A 19,785-nucleotide genomic window follows, 5' to 3' on the forward strand; every position below is an offset into this window, starting at 1 on the left:
TCTAGGTCGAAGCACATTCCTTATGTACAGTCCTACTCCAGGTCTTGGTAAAGGAAAATTCTCTCTGTTGGGAACTTGAAGATATAGGCATTAGATTGCCAAAGGGCTCTGTTCTCTGGGTGTTACACAGCTAAAGATTGGTGGTTGATGGTTCGGAATCTCTAAAGGATGAATGCTTTCTTTCAGGTAACCACTGATGCCAGTTTCTCTGTTTCATTTGAGGGTGGCTACTTTTCAGTGGACTTGGTCTCCACAGGAGGGTATACTGCTCATAAATATCTTGGAGGTTCTATCAACCACCAGGGCGCCACCAGGAGTCATGCGGCTCAGGAAGGTGAACCACATTCTGTCTGGGACAGCATAAGCCCTGTCTCTAAATTCAGTGCATATTCCAGGTATAGAATAGTGGCAGAGGGAACTCTGCAGGTGAATCTACTAGATTCCAAGTTCTACAACAAGTTGAACAGGTTGTGTCCAGGACGAGGGTCCCACTGGCAATAGGGGTGGATGCACTGGTAATGCCTTAGGGACCAGTTCTCCCTTATTTGACACTTTACCTCTGTTTTGATTTCTGCCACATCTTTTGCAAAGTATCCAGAAGGGGGTAACACTGATAATGTTAGTTGAATTAGCCCAGGAGGACTTGGTACACTGACATAGCGAGTATTGTGGGTGTCGCTCCTGGGACACTCCCAGTCCAGCGGGACCTAAAGATCTTGAGTCCTATATCTCAACAATGTTGAGCCCCTGGAAACCATCTTTGGGGAACTTCAATTGCAGGACTTGGAAATATTTTTTTGCCTGCCATGAAGCCAGGAAGTGGCACCCACGGAAATATGTGAGTGGGAGATTTTCTTTTTCTTTCTCCAATCGGTATGGGAAAGGATATTGGCCTTAAGTACCATTAAGGATCAGGATTCGTCCCTATACATTTTTTTCCAGAGGCCGTTGTTTCTCACTCCTTGATTCATACTTCATACAGCGTGTAACGTAGACAGTCCCGCCTGTCATGCCATTCTTGTGTCCTTGGGACTTGAATCTGATCTTGACTGCCCTTGCAGAGGTCACGTTTTGCTCCAATCTGTGGATTCTGTTGGTCCTTTATCTCAGAAAGTGGATTCTTTGGTGGCTATCACTTCACTAAGTGGAGTGTGAGAGTTGCTGGCTCCTTCATGCAAGGAGCTGTTCTTGGTCTCACATCATGATAAGGTGATGTTGCGTCCTCATCCATTTTTTGCCTAGAATGGTGTCTAGTTTTCACTTGAATCAAGACAATGGGGGTTATTTACTAAAGGCAAATCCACTTTGCACTACAAGTGCACTTGGAAGTGCAGTCACTGTAGATCTGAGGGGACATGCAAGGAAAATAAAAAACAGCATTTCTGCTTGTATTTGATTGGATGATAGAACATTGCACATCTTCCCCTCATATCTACATTGACTGCACTTCCAAGTGCATTTCTAGTGCAAAGTGGATTTGCCTTTAGTAAATCAACCCCAATGTCTTGCCTTCTTTCTGATCCTCAGTTGCCAGGAGTTAGATCACTGCATACTCTGGAGGTAGTTCTGGCGGTCAGAATTACTTGATTTGTCGGTACAGGTCAGAAATCCTGGTTTGTGCTGCCAGTAGAGCCCAGGATAGGCAGGAGGCATCCATGTTAACTATTTACATTGGATTTGCCAGTTAATTACTTGAGCCTATGGCTTGAAAGGGCAAGGTCCTCCACCCTTTTTTGTAAAAGCGCTCACTACCAGGTGTTGGGACATCTTAGGCCATCTGCCATCAGGTGTCAGTGGCTCAGGATTTAAGGCCTGTGGCAACACGCAGGTAAAATCACCTGGTTGTATCCAGGATGGGAAATATGTGTGCCCTAGATTCAGGCTTTATGCAGACTTGTACAATTAGAGGGGAAGAGTTAATGAGCCCAGCTGAAGTAAGTGGGCTCATTAAGACCTCTACAAAAAACCCCAGCATGCTTAGGGAGATGCTCCATCCTGGAACCAGTTTTGTGTTGTATAGACTGGGGAGTGTGACACTTGTTCTGTGCGGTGAGTTAACGCCTGTGTGGCAAACCTCTACAACAGAGACAGGGACTGGTGCTGCACAAGGCTGCACTCAGTTGTTAGATAGGGAATCTAAGTGTGTAATTAGAGGTCAAGCTGACCAGGATTTATTTTCATGTTTTATTTTTGTTTGGCTGTTATATGTTTCACTGCATGTAGCATAAATAAACCGCATCTTTTGTTTTTTTGCACCTACACCGCTGTCTGCTGTGCCTGATTTTGTGTTGTGAACCCATCCAGAGGGTCACACACACCCGCTGCCGAGCTAACCCCTCACAGGCCATTACATGGTCTTTTGTTCATACATTAACTGAATTTTACCAGATAGATATCAAAGCCATGGAGGATATGGCTTTGGTCACAAGGAGTCCTTCTCAGGTGGCACTCTCTGTGATTTTTGTCTCCCTCCTCTCAAGGGCATTGCTTTAGGACATCCCATATAGTCATTATAGTTGCTCTGTGTCCCGTGATGTACAATAAAGAAAATAGGATTTTTCCATCATACTTACCTGTTAAACCCTTTTTCTTGGAGTACATCACGGGACACACAGATCTCTCCCATCTTTTTTTAGATACTCATTGCTTTGCTACAAAACTGAGGTCCTTCCTGTGTAGGAGGAGTTATATAGAGGTGGACTTCCTGTTTAACTAACTGCGAGTGTCCATCCACCAATAGGTGGCGTATAACCCATATAGTCATTGCTTTGGTTGCTCTGTGTCTCATGATGTACTGTAAGAAAAGGATTTTATAGGTAAGTATGACAGAAAAATCCTATTTTGTGATTTTTTACGTTGTGCTATATTAGCGCTAAAGTCAATTGTAGGACACAAAAATTGAACAAATTACAATTTTTTTGGATAAATATAAAGATGAGGTTGCACGAGTAAATAGATACCAAACATGTCAAACTTTAAAATTGCATGTGCCTATTAAATGGCGACAAACTTCAGTACCCTATATTTTCAATAGGCAATACTTTAAACACCCCCAGAGGTCATCAGTTTAGAGTTATGCAGGAGGTCTGGTGCTAAAGCTACTGCTGTCACTCTGGTGTGTGTGGCATTGAATGTATTTAGTGTGTGTGTACATTTAACATGTGTATTGCAATCAACTTTTTTGGGTGTAGGCGTCCCCAATGCATGCTTCACTTATGTGATGACTTTTTGGTGACAGGTTCTTTTTAATGAGACATCCGGAGTCTAAAAGACCACCAGATCACTTCTATTTGACAGCTGGCTTGTCAGATATACACACACTCCCGGTGGCTGCAGCTGTGTGTGTGTGTGTGTGTGTGTGTGTGTGTGTGTGTGTAAAACCCTCCGCTATTAGGTACGTAAAACATACGGACCTGGCAGTTAAAGGGTTAAACCAGCCTTTCACCAGCTAGGGTTCCTTCCCAGGTTGCTAGGGGTTCCTTGGGCAAATCCTGACTCTCAGACAAGTAACCACTGACACCAATTATTTTTTAGCTACTGTATCTGTCAAAATGGCATTCTTTCCACTTACTACCAATGTAAGGGGTCCCTTCTTCTGTTGACCACCTGTGTTAGGGTCTCTTCTCCCAATAACCACCAATACAATGGGGCCTTTTGTCCACTGACCACCACTGTAAAAGAGCACTAAACTGACCACCAGTCTTAAGCAGCTATTCCACTGACCACCAATGTAATAGAGCATTTTTCCACTGACTGTCAATGTACAGGGTCCCTTCTTCGCTGCCAACCAATGTTAGGGAGCACTATACACCCACACAGCTTGAACTAGATGGGCTGGAGTCTTTAACCTTACCAACTATGAAACTATAATTTGCAATGTCTGTTTATTTTCTGTCCATTATTAACCCCTTTGCACCTAAGGGTAAAACAAATGCCTAAGCCCAATTTTGCAACTTTGACCTGTGTTAGTAAAACTGTACATATCATTACAGCTACTTTGTGCATCCAGGCAGATTATACTGCGTTTTCAGGACAAACTGAGCTTTCATTTGATGGTAAATGTTAATGGATATCTACTTTTTTTGTTTTATTAGCAAAGGAAAACTGGCACAAAATATATATATATATAAAAAAAAAAATATATATATATATATATATATATATATATATATATATATATATATATATACAACCCAAAATAAATTCTTCTGCTCCTGACAATTGCAGCGATACCACATTATTATTATTATTATTAGGTCTGGTTCACACTGGAAAAACGCACACCAGATCCGTTCTTGATGCATTTCTGAATGTGCATTTTTGACGCATTACGTTGCATTTTTCATGCATTTCCGGATGCATTCCAGATGCTTTTTTCTTTTTTTCCTGTTTTAATTTTTTTCACTGTACTGAGGTCAGGTGCGATTTTGATGTGCTTTACAGTGTTCCAGTGCAGGAAAAATGCAGCATGTTCTACTTTTTTTTTTTTTTTCTGGAACTGGAACGCCCTGGAACTGACCGCACTGGTGTGAACTATGACAATGGAAACCATATAACCTACTTTCCAAGCGTCTTTGAGGCAGAAAAAAATGCACTGGACCGCATGTGATATGAACTGGCCCTTACACACAATTTTTTTTGTTTCTTTCTCCCTACAAGGTGAGAGAGATACAATCTCTCTCTCCCCTCCATTCAGAGAGAAGAAAACCATAGGAGGCGGGCTGACTGATCACTGTGCTAGCCAATCAGAGGACATCACAGATGACCCAGAACTGGGAGTTCCAGGTCCCGATCGTTAGTACGGGCCCAGGGCTCAGAGTGAGACCCCGGTCTTTGTGCTGGGAGCTCGCTGTGTGGCATGCTTCCAGCACAGAGAGAGATACGCAAATATGCGGCCTAACGGAAAAAATCCCAGACCATTGAGGCTGCATATATGCATACTGTCGGTGGGAAGGGGTAATTATTTGTTTCATTTCATATTTACTGAAAATAATTTAGTTATATAGAGCAGCCCTGCATTTCAAATACACCAAAGTGTGCCACATTTCTTATTCTTTTATTTATCCTTATATCTCAGCTTACAAAGTCTTGTGAGCTGTAGATGGACTGATTATTGGCAGAGGTTCCCTGAGACCTGAAAGTTATTTCAGGGATTGGAGATTGAGAAAGGCTGCGCTAAACTGTTTTGATGAATTGCGGTCATCAACGCCCCCCCCCCCCCAGGATTTGTGTATCACTGGCTGAGAGCTAATAAACTAGACATGGAATCTTTATTGAAATCCATTTAGATAGTAATAACCAGGCTCTTTTACATACCCCTCTGCAGACTCACTGCTGCATTATCATTCACTATTCTTCATTGCTGCTCACAGAAATGTACCAGCTTAACCACTTCAGCCCCAGAAGGACTTTTTGCGATTCGGCACTGCGTCACTTTAACGGACAATTGTGCGGTCGTGCGACGTGGCTCCCAAACAAAATTGACGTCCTTTTTTCCCACAAATAGAGCCTTCTTTTGGTGGTATTTGATCACCAATGCGGTTTTTATTTTTTGCGCTATAAACAAAAAGGACCGTCAATTTTGAAAAAAAAAACGCTTTCTTTTTTACTTTTTGCTTTAATAAATATCCCCCAAAAATATCTAAAAAAAAAAATGTTCCCTTAGTTTAGGCTTTTTTTTTTTTTTTGATAAAAAAAAAAAATGCAATAAGCATTTATTGGTTTGTTGGTTTGCGCAAAAATTATAGCGTCTACAGTTTTATGGCATTTTTATAAAGTTTTTTTTTTTTCTTACTAGTAATGGCGGCGATCTGTGATTTTTATTGTGACTGCGACATTATTGTGGACACATCGGACAATTTTGATATTTTGACATTTTTGGGACCATTGGCATTAATACAGTGATCAATGTTATAAAATTGCATTGATTACTATAAAAATTGCTGCTCCCGGCGACAGGGAGCAGATGATCAGTGTCCTGTCACTAGGCAGAACAGAGAGATGCTGTTTACATCGGCATCTCCCCGTTATTCAGCTCTGTGACACAATCGCAGGTATCCCATCGGCAATCGAGTCCGCGGGCACGGTCATGGAGCTTGCGTTAGGCGCACGCGCCACCAGCGGTGCACGCTCACATGCACGGTGGGAAATTCAAAGTAACGCATGGGTACGTTACTTTGCCCAGCCGTGCCATTCTGCCGTTGCATATGTGCTGACAGTGGTCGGCAAGTGGTTAAAGGATAAGTTCACGTTTCATAACATGTTACATGTTACACCCATATTCAAAGTGTAACATAATATGAAAGGACCAGCCCCCGCTTGACAGCTAGCAGGGGATCTTCTCCCCCTGTCACAATAAAAAAAAAAAAAAAAACACGCCTGACAGCTTGTTCTCAATGCACTACCACAGTGCTGTGAGTGCTGTGGTAGTATATTGAGTCTTCTGTTATGCCTCGTACACATGATCAAACTATCTGGTGGGACTCCGAAAGTAGTTGTGACTCAAAAACTGTCCACCGGACTCGCAGTCCTGCGAACAATACGGCCGTGTGTGTGCTAGTCCACCGTACTTTTGAAATGAATGGACTTTCCCGCACGGAGAAAAGTCTGTTAATTTTGAACGCGGCTCCAGGTAGACGGGACTTGTGAAGGAAGTCAATGTCGTCGCCTTCGGCGGCGAGATTGACACGAAGCTGGTCCCGTCACCTGGTATGGACTTAAAGGGAAAGCCCTACGCTGAAAAAATGGCGTGGGGGTGCCCCCAAGGTCCATATAAGACCCTTATCCGAGCACCCTACCTGGCCGGTCAGGAAAAGAGCTGGAAGAAGGCGCGGAGGCCTGGCAAGAAGAACCGAAGAGGGGGACAAGACCCCCAAAGCACCCCCCATGTTAAGGGCACGCGGCCTGGTACGGCTCAGGAGGTTGGGCTGCATGCTCGGATAAGGGTCTTATATGGACTTAGGGGTGGACCCCCACTCCGTTTTTTCAGCGAAGGGCTTCCCCTTTAAGTCCATACCAGGTGACAGGGCCAGCGACGTGTCAATCTCACTGCCGAAGGAGGCGACATTGACTTCCTGCGCTAGTCCCGGCTACCTGGAGCCGCGTTCAAAATGAACGGACTTTCCTCCGTGTGTGGGCAAGTCCGTTCATTTTAAAAGTACGGCGGACTCCCCGGCGGACTATGTCCGCCGGAAAAGTCCGGTGTGTAGACAGGTCCTCTCGTTTGGAAATTTGGCGGACTTTCCGGCGGTTTGTCCACCAGATTAAGTCCACCGGATAGTCTGATCGTGTGTACGCGGCATAAGAGTGTATGGGCTTCCTTGTATATACTGACAGCATGACATCAGCGATCTTCTGATCACTGGTGCAATGTTTTACAGGCAACAAAAAATAATAAATGCACTTTTCTTTTTTTACCTGCAAAAAAAATGCGCATTTATTATTTTTTGTGAAAAGGTGAACTTGTTCTTAATCTTAATATGTCTGATTTACAGTATTTAGTTCTATTGAAAATCTGCCAACACACAGATAGAACTTTGTACAGTGCTGGCGCTGAGAGAACTTTACTACATATGTGGTCTTTAGCCACTTCAGCCCCAGAAGGATTTTACCCCCTTAATGACAGGCCATTGCGCAGTCGTGCGATGCTGTACCCAAATAAAATTGTTGTCCTTTGATGTGTGGGGGAAGTACTGACAGGAAGAACACAGGGAACAGAAGATCTCTCTGTACTTCCCGGTCAGAACGTGGATCTGCCTTGTTTACATAGGCAGATCCCCGTTCTGCCTCTCTGTGGAGCGATCGCGGGTGGCCAGTGGACATCAGGTCTGCCGGACCCACGGATTAGCTCCCACACCGTGCAGCACGCGCACGCACACGTGTCCACAGTATCTTGTGCACAAAACAATGTACAGGTACGCTGTTTTGCGCAACAGAGCCACTATATACTTGGTAGGCAGTAAGTGCTTAAAGAGGTTGTAAGCCCTATTAAAAAAAAAAATGAAAAAAACCTGTAAGACAAAGTCATAATGAGCTAGTATGCATCACATACTAGCTCATTATGAAATACTTATCTTAGAAAGAACCCCCTGCAGTGTTACTCCTGTTTCTTCCGGGTTTCTTCCGGGTTTGCAGGCTCCGGCATTGTGATTGGCCAGAGCTGTGATGACGTCACTCCTGACTTTCATGGCATAGGGCACGGAAAAACCGCCACAAGCGGGCCAGTTCTTCAGTGTGCATGCGCTGATGACGTTGGTGGCATATATAGTAAATATCTCCTAAACGGTGCAAGTTTTGGAGATATTCACAGTACCTACAGGTAAGCCTTATTATAGGCATACCTATAGGTACAGTAAAACCTTGGTTTGGGAGTAACTTGGTTTGAGAGCGTTTTGCAAGATAAGCACCAATTTTTTAATAAATTTGGACTTGATATACAAGCGATGTCTTGATATAGAAGTAGCATCAGCTCACAACTGAATATAAAAAAGAAGAGAGGCACCTCTAAGCGTAGCAATATAGTTACATTTAATGAAGGTACAACATTTAGGCTCCATGCACACTGGAGCCATTTTTTGGAGTTTGGGCATTTTTTTTAAGAGCCGTAAACTCCACTCTGTTATCCTATGTGTCCATGCACACATGGACATTTTTGAACTTTTATCAGCAGTTGAGTTTATGAGCTGTTCTCTGAACGCCATAAAATCTCGTTCAAAGTGCCGTTTTTCTAACCATAAAAAAAAGCTAAAAATCGCAAAACGCTGATAAATGCGCATTTATTAGCATTCGGCGTTCTATTTTTTCCAGTGCATTGTGGGAGTTTGGGAATACATTGTGGGATTTTTGGAGTGTCCTCTGTGTATTTTTATTAAAAATGCCCATAAATGCTAACGCTAAAAACGCTCATAAACGCTAGTACAAAACACTGTTAAAAGCGCATTTTTCAACCAGCGTTTTCTGCCAGCAATCTGGCGTCCAAAAAAAGCTTTTTTGAGCTCCAGTGTGCATGGAGCCCTAGCGACTCACATGATTGATGATTAAAACAGGCACAGCTAAGTATGCAGGCATCCGGGGTAAAGCTGTCCACATAGACCATCCCCCGCACCACCCTCAACGTCACCCCTTCCATGCTGCGCTCTACAACGCTTAAAGTCTCACTTTCAGATCGCTCTACTGCAGGGTAGTCTTCCCGGTCATGATTGCAGACTGACAGCGGTGAGAGCCGGTAGTGTGGACTGTGGAGGATGGTCTATGTCAGTGATGGCAAACCTTGGCACCCCAGATGTTTTGGAACTACATTTCCCACGATGCTCATCTACACTGCAGAGTGGATGAGCATCATGGGAAATGTAGTTCCAAAACATCTGGGGTGCCAAGGTTCACCATCACTGGTCTATGTGGACAGGTTTACCTCGGATTCCTGCATACTTAGATGTGTCTCTTTTAATCATCAACCATGTGATTTGCTAAATGTTGTACCTTCATTAAATGTAACCTTATTGCTACACATAGAGGTGCCTCTCTTCTCTTTTATACTGGAGCTCCTGCTGGATTTTGCTTCTAATCCCCTTGTGGAAGATGCCATCTGTGGATGGACATTGTATGGTTACACGACCTGTCACATTGCTATAATCTTTTTATATGGACTATAAACGGAAGGATTTATGAATAAATGGCTGTGGAACGAATCACCTGAGTTTCCATTATTTCTTATTGGGAAATTTGCTTTGATATACAAGTGCTTTGGATTACAATCATGTTTCTGGAACGAATTACGCTCGCAATCCAAGGTTTTACTGTACAATTAAAAAGGAAGACTTTACTTCTTCTTTAATGCTGAACTCATAAAAACGGAATTGCCTTCTCTTGCACTGGGGCTGTTCCTGGACTGCAAGGGTTAACTGGGCATTTAGAGCCCTTTCACATCGCGCCGTGGGGGGGCGGGGTTAAAGCGGCGCTATTTTTAGAGCTGTTTTAGCTGTGTTATTCGGCCGCTAGCAGGCGGTTTTAAAGGGGTTAAATCCACCTGCAAAACATCGCTGGAGTGGCGTTTTGCCGGCGGTATCGCAGTGCTGCCCCATTGATTTCAATGGAGAGCAGTGGTGGAGGAGCGGTGAGTTCACCACTCCAAAGAAGCTGCTGGCAGGACTTTTTGTGACGCCCCGCCAGCGCACCGCTCCAGTGTGAAAGCACTGAAGTGAAAGGAGACGCTATTTTTAGACGCTATTTTTAGCGCTGTAGCACCTGAAAAACGGGTCTTAGTTTGGTGGAGATGAGAAGCGCTTTTTTCCTTACCCAATCTTCCACTACCTGGCAAACGGCGCTCCCCTCTGTTTTGGCAGTGGTCTGTCCCTCAGCGCCCGCAGATTCAGTGCAGGGCTATGGTCTCTGCATCAATCTTGATGACATCAGAAGACCTCAGACCACTGGAGTGTGGTGGAAACAAGGCTGCAGAGACCCTCAAAGCGGTGTGGAGGAGCCTGAGGATCAGGGAAGTAAAACTGCTTTTCTTAACAGCTAGATACCGTAGAAATGAGCTGTGCACACACTGCAAGGGAGGACTTTCAGCCTCAAGAGAACCTGTCATATTGTAAATACAGAAACATCCATGTAAATACATGTCAGCAAAAAATACATTTCTATATTATTTGATTTCTGAATTATTTTCTCCTTCGTCTGACTGACCATGTCATGTCTTTTGCATTTAGGAGAGAAACCTTTTGAATGTAGCGTTTGTGGCAAACACTTCTCACAGGTGAGATACTTTTTCTGATTTTATTGTAGTGCAACTCAAGGCAAATATTACAGAAACACGCGTTTAGACTAATTATAAATCTGTTCAAAAACGCTCCGTGTATTGTTCACAGTAGCTAGTGTTCAGGGGATTCACTAGTGTGGTGATGCTGAGTTATACACTCACCGGACACTTTCTTAGGTCCACCTTGCTAGTACCGGGTTGGACCCACTTTTGCCTTCAGAACCACCTTCATTCTTCAAGGCATAGATTCAACAAGGTGCTGGAAACATCCCTCAGAGATTTTGGTCCATAGTGAAATGATGGCATCACAGAGTTGCTGCAGATTTGTCGGCTGCACATCCATGACGAGACCCGTTCCACCACATCCCAAAGGTGCTCTATTGGATTGAGATCTGGTGAGTGTGGAGGCCATTGGAGTGCAGAGACCTCATTGTCCTGTTCAAAAAAACAGTGGTGAGATGATTGGAGCTTTGTGACATTATCCTGCTGGAAGGAGCCATCAGAAGATGGGTACACTGTAGTCATAAAGGGATGCACATGGTCAGCAACAATACTCAGGTAGGCCGTGGTGTTTAAATGATGCTCAATTGGTACTAAGGGGTCCAAAGTGTGCCAAGAAAATATCCCCCCCCACACCATTACACCACCAGCCTGAATCGTTCATACAAGACAGGATGGATCCATGCTTTCATGTTTACGCCTAATTCTGACCCCACCATCTGAATGTTGCAGCTGAAATCGAGACTCATCAGACCAAGCAACATTTTTTTCAATCTTCTATTTTCCAATTTTGGTCAGTCTGTGCAGATTGTAGCCTCAGTTTCCTTTGCTTAGCTGACAGGAGAGGCACCCGGTGTGGTCTTCTGCTGCTATAGCCCATCTGCTTCAAGATTTGATGCGTTGTGCATTCAGAGATGTTATTTTGTATACCTTAGTTATAACTAATGGATATTGGAGTTACTGTTGCCTTTCTATCATCTCAAATCAGTCTGCCCATTCTCCTCTGACATCAACAAGGCATTTTCCTCCACACAACTGCCGCTCACTGGATATTTTCTCTTTTTCGAACAATCCCCTGTAAACCTAAGAGATGGTTGTGTGTGAAAATCCCAGTAGATCAGCAGTTTTTTAAATACTCAGACCAGCCCATCTGGCACCAACAACCGTGTCACGTTCAAAGTCACTTAAATCCCCTTTCTTCCCCATTCTGATGCTCTGTTTGAACTTCAGCAAGTCATTTTCACCACGTCTAGATGCCTAAATGCATTGAGTTGCTGCCATGTGATTGGCTGATTAGTAATTTGGATTACCAAGCAATTGAACAGGTGTACCTAATAAAGTGGCCGGTGAGGAGACAGGAGGAAATGTCTGAGCTGCAGGTCCTGAATAGTGATGTCACCTTCTGGCCAGACAGGAAAGTGTAGCTGAACATAATCACAAGTCTTCTGGTAGGTTAACAGGTCACAATTACTGTATGTATTTGGGCTGTGCGTCTTGCTGGGCTTATGTTTTACATTATAACATTTCTGCTCTTCTTTAGTTATACCTTGCTGAATTTACCAGCAGTGTCCTATTATTATTGAGAGTTTTGTATATTAATCCATTATAGTACCCGTATAATTTGTTTTCCTGCTAACAGTGCATATGAAAAGCTGCAGGATGTAGGCTGTTATCAGATTGGCAAAGCAAGACTGGTCTTTGTACATAAGAAACATAATACAGGTAATGTTTTCTACATTTCAGGTAACCCTTTCACGACCATTGGGCCTTTGATGTCTAAATGCCCAGGCCACATTTAGTACGTCAGTTAAAGCAGCTGCAAACCCAGTCACTGGCCATGCATTAACTCCTAGGAGAGACTCCTTCACCACTTCAGCCCCTTAATGACCAGGCCATTTTCCCGATACGGCACTACGTTATTTTTGCTGACAATTACGCAGTCGTGCGACGCTGTACCCAAATAAAATTCATGTCCTTTTTTTCCACCACAAATAGAGCTTTCTTTTGGTGGTATTTGATCACCTCTGCAGGTTTTATTTTTTGTGCTATAAACAAAAAAAGAGAGGCAATTAAAAAAAAATAAAAAAAAATTTATTTTCTTTTATAAAACATATCCAATAAAAAATGTAAACAATCACATTTCTTTATCAGTTTAGGTCAATATGTATTCTGCTACATTTCTGGTAAATAAAATCCCAGTAAGCGTTTATTGATTGGTTTGCGCAAAAGTTATTGCGTCTACATCTATGGGATATTTTTATGTTTTTTTTTTTTACTAGTAATGACTAGTTATACTAGTAATGACGGCGATTAGCGATTTTTAGCGGGACTGCGACATTGCAGCAGTAAAATCGAACACCTAACTGACACTTAACACTTTTTTGTGGATCAATGACATTATTACAGTGATCAGTGCTAAAAATATTCAATGTCAATGTACATCCAGAACTTCCGATTGCCTTTTATTTTGTCTCACAACGATAACATCAAACACACCAAACACCAAACTGTGGTCACGTAGATGCGTTCACACATACATCTTGTGCTTAATAATGATTAAGCACAAGATGTATGTGTGAAACGCATCTACGTGACCACAGTTTGGTGTCTTTGGTGTTATCACTGTGAGACAAAATAAAAGGAGATCGGAAGTTCTGGATGTGCAGCCATCTCTTCTTTCCAAGTTTCCCTCGGAGGCAGGCCGGGTCTAGCACTCTGCATGATACTCCACTCCGCCTTATCTTTATACACCTGGAGCAGCAGTTCTCTTTCTTGTATGCTGTCTGCTTGTAGTTCTCAATGAACCACCAGGGTGCTGGTGAGTGCTCTAGTAGTTCATTGATTCTTCTTGTCATTCAGTAACTGTCTACCCATATCGGAGGTTCAGGCGGACAGCCACATTGACAGTCTGCAGGAGCCTGACATTGCACCTGTGATCTGCTGATCGAGGGTGCAGTGCCTTAAAGGCTATTAAAAATGAATTTTTACCTGCAAAAAATGTGTATTTATATATTTAGAAAGGTGAACTTATCCTATAATTATCTGACTGTGTTCTCCTGCAGCTGTGTGCCTTGTTTTTCTATCTAATGTGATTATTGATCATATTGGCACATTGCGGTTTAAAACATGCATTTCTGGTGTGAATTTTCTTAGAATGGTTGTTCATCGATCTGTTTTTTTCTTGCCATTTTCCCCAGTTGCTCCACTGCTTTACTAAAATCCCAAAGTCATAGCGAGTCATTACCAGCAGGGGGGGCACTTTGCTCGCTAATCATTTTACATTTTTGTTTTTTTTTGTTTTTTTATACAGCATGGGGCCTTTTTTGTCCATATTTCTGCCACAGGCTCTTCCTAATTTTTTAACACAATTTTTAAAAAAGATTGACATGGAAAGCTGTGATGTCAAAAAGATCAGTTCAGAAAAAAGTGGTGAAAATTAGCAAAATATTTTTCTGCATTCTTAAAGCGACACAAAATTCTGGTTAAAAAAAAAAATCTATTCAGGTTTGTATTCTAAACTCAAAAAGTACCTTTTATCACTCTCAGACTGTGTTGCTATGATTAAGCTTCCTGTTAGAGGGTGTTCTCCGTAATCCCACTGTATGTAGGAACATGGCCACCCTCTCTTGCTCATTCCTGAGTTGGACTAACGACTATGGGATCTGTAATGTACATAGAGCAATATACATGACCACAACTAACATGCACTGTTTGTTTCAAACAAAAAAGGAGATGCTCAGAAACTCACACATTAGAAGGAAGCAGAAAAGCACTGTAATGCCCTTTACACACAGTCAGACTTTCCGACTGAAAATGTGCGATCGGATCTTGTTGTTGGAAAATCCGATCGTGTGTGGGCTCCATCTGACTTTTTCCGTCTGAATTTCCGAAACAAAAAAGTTTGAGAGCAAGATCTAAAATTTTCCAACAACAAAATCCGATCATTTAAGTTCCAATCGTGTGTAGACAATTACGACAGACGAAGTGCCACATATGGTCAGAATAAATTACGAGACGAAAGCTATTGGTTACTGCAATCTTTATAGTCCCATCGTACGTGTTCTACGTCACCGTGTTGTGAACGATCGGATTTTCAAACAACTTTGTGCGACCGTGTGTATGCAAGACAAGTTTGGGCCAAAATCCGTCGGAAAAAATCCAACGGATTTTGTCGTCAGAATGTCCGACCGCGTGTACAGGGCATAAGAAACATTTTCATGAAATATAGATTAGAGGGCCAATAAGTAGTGGGTGTGGATGAATAAAGATACTAGTTATTGACACTTTTAGTTTCTCTCCAAAACAAACAACAAATCATGTTAGGTTTAGGGCGGTTAAGTTTAAAATGGACCCGATGTTGAACTATGGTGAAAATGAACAGAGAATTTGCTCTAAACATAAACTCTAGTGAGACAAAACAATTCAAATTGTGTTCCTTGGCAAAAGGAAGAGAAGCATCATTTTCAGCTCTAAGTTTTTGGCTTCTCCATTGTTGCAGACCATGACACAAATGTCTTTCTTGCAGGCTGGAAATCTTCAGACTCATTTACGAAGGCACTCTGGTGAAAAACCATACATATGCGAAATCTGTGGCAAAAGGTATCAACAGGGTATTTTCACATATATGAATGATTTTCTTTCTATATTCCTCCCTCTAATCAGCAAATGTTAGGGCCCATTTTTACACCAGCCCTGTCCGCTGCGGAATGTTAAACATGCAAGTGTTGTGTTGGACGTTAACTACTTTGCCCTAGAGCAGCCTGTTGCACCAAAACAGGCCAACAGCTGTGCATGCAGCATTTTTGGCATTGCAGTGCACCACTATTTCATGTGTTAAAACAACAGTACTCCAAGAAAGTACATTGGGCTCCATTCAGAATCCATTACTCCAGTGCATGTAACATGCGTTACAGTGTGTTGCAGTAGCACACGTGTTGATGTACTGAAATGGTGTGAACAGGCCCTAATATATTAAAGTATCTTATAATATCTTCTATGAAGATTCTCATTTTTCCAGTTCATGGTATATCTAATAGTAGTTAGAGCTGCATGATTAATCATTAAGAATCATTATCACAATTTTGTTCCCCGTTACAATCTTGACAAAAGTGTTTCATAATTCTTGCTATGCAAAGAATTCTCTTTGCTCTTCTGAAGCCACAGCTCTCCAAAGAAAAAACCCAGGCAGTGTGCCAAGAATCACAACATTCTTTAGCAGTGGAACTAAGTATAAACATTGTAACAATTTGTCAATAGAATAGACTTTGTGTATAACTGAGAAAAGTTTAACCACTTAAACACTTAGTGCCCATTCACACTACCGTTCACCGCTCCGTTCTGTACTATGGAACCGTTCTAATAGGAGCGACTCAAGTCGCTCCGACTTAGAAAAAGGTTCCTGTACTATTTTTGGGGTGACTTCAGGCGACTTGCATTGACTTCTATACAGAAGTCATTTAGCAAGTCGCCGCTGAAGTTGTGTGCAGGTCGCGTCTGTGAGTCGCGCTGCAAGTCACGTCGCCCCTGTGTGAACGGGCACTAAGGCTCGGTTCACACAGGGGCGACTTGTCCAGGCGACTTCGCCGCCTGACAAGTCGCCCCCGTTCTGTACTACGGAACCGTTCTAATAGGAGCGACTCAAGTCGCTCCGACTTAGAAAAAAGGTTCCTGTACTACTTTTGCGGCGACTTGCATTGACTTCTACACAGAAGTCGTTTTGCAAGTCGCCGCTGAGGTCGCGGCGCTGCAAGTCGTGCCGCGTCCTGTGTGAACCGAGCCTAAACCTTTTTCTGACATTTGTTGGTTTCAAGTTAAAATCTTTTTTTTTTGCTAGAAAATTACTTAGAACCCCCAAACATTTTATATATATATATATATATATATATATATATATATATATATATATATATATAATTTTTTTTATATTTTTTTTAGTAGAGACCCTAGAGAATAAAATGGTGGTTGTTGCAATATTTTATGTCACACTGTATTTGCACAACAGTCTTTAAAATTTTGGAAAAAATTACACTTTAATGAATAAAAAAAAAAAAACTAACCAATAAAATTAGCCCAATTTTTTATGCATAATGTGAAAGATTTTACGTTGTGAGAATCTTGAGATCTTTTTATCCTAAGCAAAAAAATTGTGATTCTCATTTTAGCCAGAATCGTGCAGCTGTAGTAGTTAGTCATATTCAACTGCACTTGTTCTGTAATGTTGAAGACATTTCGTAGCTTACCAAGCCACTTCTTTAATTCCTATAGTATCAGGAACATACCTTCTTGACATTCTTGTAACTGAAAAAGTAGCTTGATAATCTACAACACATATTCTGCATTACAGAAAAAGTGCAGTTGAATGTGAATAACTACTGCTAGATTTACCATGATCTTGCACTAAGCTTATTTTACAATACAACAGGTCTGATACAGAACTGCTTCAGGGCTTATTTTTAACAGCAGGTGGCGCTGGAGGTAAAATCTTCAATTGCAGATTTATATTTATACTTACTGTTTATATGTTACTTAAAGAGAATGTATAATATTTTGGTATATTCATTCATTATTATGTAAAAATGTAAAAATATATTCCTTTAAGTCTGGTAAATATAAAGTATTTCAATCGGTGTTCCGCCTGGGGGAAAAAAAATTAAAGTCAGCAGCTACAAATATTGTAGCTACTGACTTTTAATATGCGGACACTTACCTGTCCAGGGAACCCATGTTGTCAACACCCCAGCCGTTTTCTGGATCGGCTGTCGGGTGCTGTCACCGCCATTGCCATGGCTTCACAGCTGGTTCCCTACTGCACATGTGCAAAGCGCAGTGCATTTTCTAACTGGCCCGGCAGCGGAGGAAGGAGGAGGGGGCCGAACTTCCAAGGGACGGCGCCGCGGCACTGTCTCCCAGAAGTGGGGAAAGGTACCTGTCAAAAACAAAAATGTGGCACCGGGGGGGATCAGATAAGCAAAGGTTCCGCTTTTGGGTGAAACTCCGCTTTAAACATTAAAAGAGACATTTCGTTTTTTGGAGAAATCATACTCACCAAGGTGGATGCGGCATCAGTCTGTCCTCCACTGGCTCCAAGGCTGAGAAGTGAGCTGATAGCTCAGTTCTCAGAGCTCCGTAAGCAGAGAGCTGGTGACGATCAGTCACCGCCTCCCTGCTCTGCTCACTGGAGCACTGAGCTGTGGAGAGGGCGGGAGCACTGGCTCAGTCTATCAGTGGCTTTGTGACATTGGACTAGCTCTATGGTATTGGCCAACAGTGAAAGCCTGCTGTCTGCTGAAAATGGGTCACAGGAGTGCAGAACAAACTGCACTCCTGTTATCCATTGAAGTACAGCTAAAAGAGCTTTGGCTGTACTTCTCCTTAAATGTAATGCATTCACTTTTTCAGTCAGCAGATGAAGCTGTAGACTTTTGTTATTTGTTTTAGTTTCTCCCTCCTCCTTGTCCCAACGAAAAAGCATGTTGTTTACAAAGTTCAATAGCTCAAACTGAAATTTATGTCCATTTTAATGAGTCATAGCAGTAGCTTATTTCTTCCCTCACTCTGCCTCCCTCAGTACAGCTCTCCTTCAGATTTAGAGCAGGCAGCATCTTTATGCTCACTCTTTAGTTAACCCATAGTGCTCTTGCAATCCTTTGTGAAGTATTAATGAATTTGTTATTTATACATGTGTGTGTGTGTGTGTGTGTGTGTGTGTATATGATAAATAATGAAAAGAAAAAATTAGACTTCCATTTTTTTTAGATGGGGATTATAGCTCTGTTGCACACACTCTCCCCACTTCTGCTAGGTATCTTCTCCACATTCCTCTTGAGAATTCACCCCCCTCTGCTTTACATCAGTCCCCAACTGTTCTCAGCCACCTTACAGCTCCTTTACCCCAAAACCTCTCCCTCGCTTGACTTCTTTGTAGTCTGTCAGCACAGAAGAATGATGAGTGTTCTTGGTAACAGTGCCTACCAAGACATGACAGATTGCATGACGGCATTCCTTTCATGGAGCCGTCTTATCCTTAGCCTGCTCTCTTTTAATGTGCAATCAATGCTGTGCCAGTCAAGCTACTGCTGAAAAAATGAACAGCACCCCATTGAGTAGGGCAAGAGCAGGCTGAGAAAGAAATGGCTGTAGGGTGGAAAGCTGCCAGGCAGTTTGCCATTCTCTCAGATGACTCTATTACTAAAACGCTGATCCTCCTGCGCCCCCACCCTCAAAGTGCATCATTCCTAATCCCACCTCACTAAACCCACCCCCCCCCCTCCCATTGAAGCACACCCTTCTGCTGCCACCTGCCCCCCCCCCCCGTTACAGTATATTCCCTCTCACCCACTGTGCCCCCCATCTCACAGCAACACATGCCACCTACTTCTTTCACCCTTCGTCACATTGCCATACTCCCACTCACTTTACCTATCTGCATCATAAGCCCACCTCACCCCCATTGGACACAGTTTCCCACTCACCTTGCTCCCCATGGTAGATCCTCCCTTGCCAGTCAGGGTGCTTTTTTCTTACCCTCTTCCATTGGCCACAGCACCTCTCACTGACCCACTGCAGCTCACTCTTACACCACATGTTTCTCTGCCCACATAACCCACCCTTCCACATCATGCACATCACGCACCCTACCCTCTCCATTCCTGGCTTAAACCACCTCCCTTTTACTCACCTTACCCCCTGACTCACAGCTCCTGCTTCCCATTTATCTCACTCTCCAAAACACTGCCTTCTTCCCACCTACTTCTCCCTCTGTACCTCTCTCCCCAGCCTCATTCTGTAGCACCTACCTCTAATGTACTTCATCCCCAGCACACCAAGTCGTCAGCAGATCCTTTAAAGTGGTAATAAACCCAGTAATAAGAAAATAGTTCATCCGCCCCCACCCACCACAGTTTCCACAGCTTATAAATCTTCTTTTTCCATTAAAATACTACCACTATATATCTTTTTGGATGATCTGTATACCACGGTTACATGATAAACTGCACAGTTTCTCCAGTGCTGAGAGTTCAGGTAGGAGG

The 19,785-nt window shown here is 42.8% G+C and overlaps 1 protein-coding gene across 1 annotated transcript in view; it reads left to right on the forward strand.

Annotated features, from left to right (window-relative positions):
• The window catches only part of ZBTB49 (zinc finger and BTB domain containing 49), an 84,613-nt gene that overhangs the window by 44,213 nt on the left and 20,615 nt on the right, over nucleotides 1-19,785 (forward strand). The window contains exons 4-5 of the mRNA XM_077477791.1: nucleotides 10,707-10,753; nucleotides 15,282-15,355. Coding sequence (XP_077333917.1) covers nucleotides 10,707-10,753; nucleotides 15,282-15,355 — 121 coding nt within the window. The remainder of the gene's footprint in view (nucleotides 1-10,706; nucleotides 10,754-15,281; nucleotides 15,356-19,785) is intronic.

This window comes from Lithobates pipiens, unplaced genomic scaffold (assembly GCF_037356315.1).
Source record: "Lithobates pipiens isolate NorthernLeopardFrog02 unplaced genomic scaffold, aLitPip1_a1.2 Scaffold_13, whole genome shotgun sequence".
Taxonomy (NCBI): domain Eukaryota; kingdom Metazoa; phylum Chordata; class Amphibia; order Anura; family Ranidae; genus Lithobates; species Lithobates pipiens.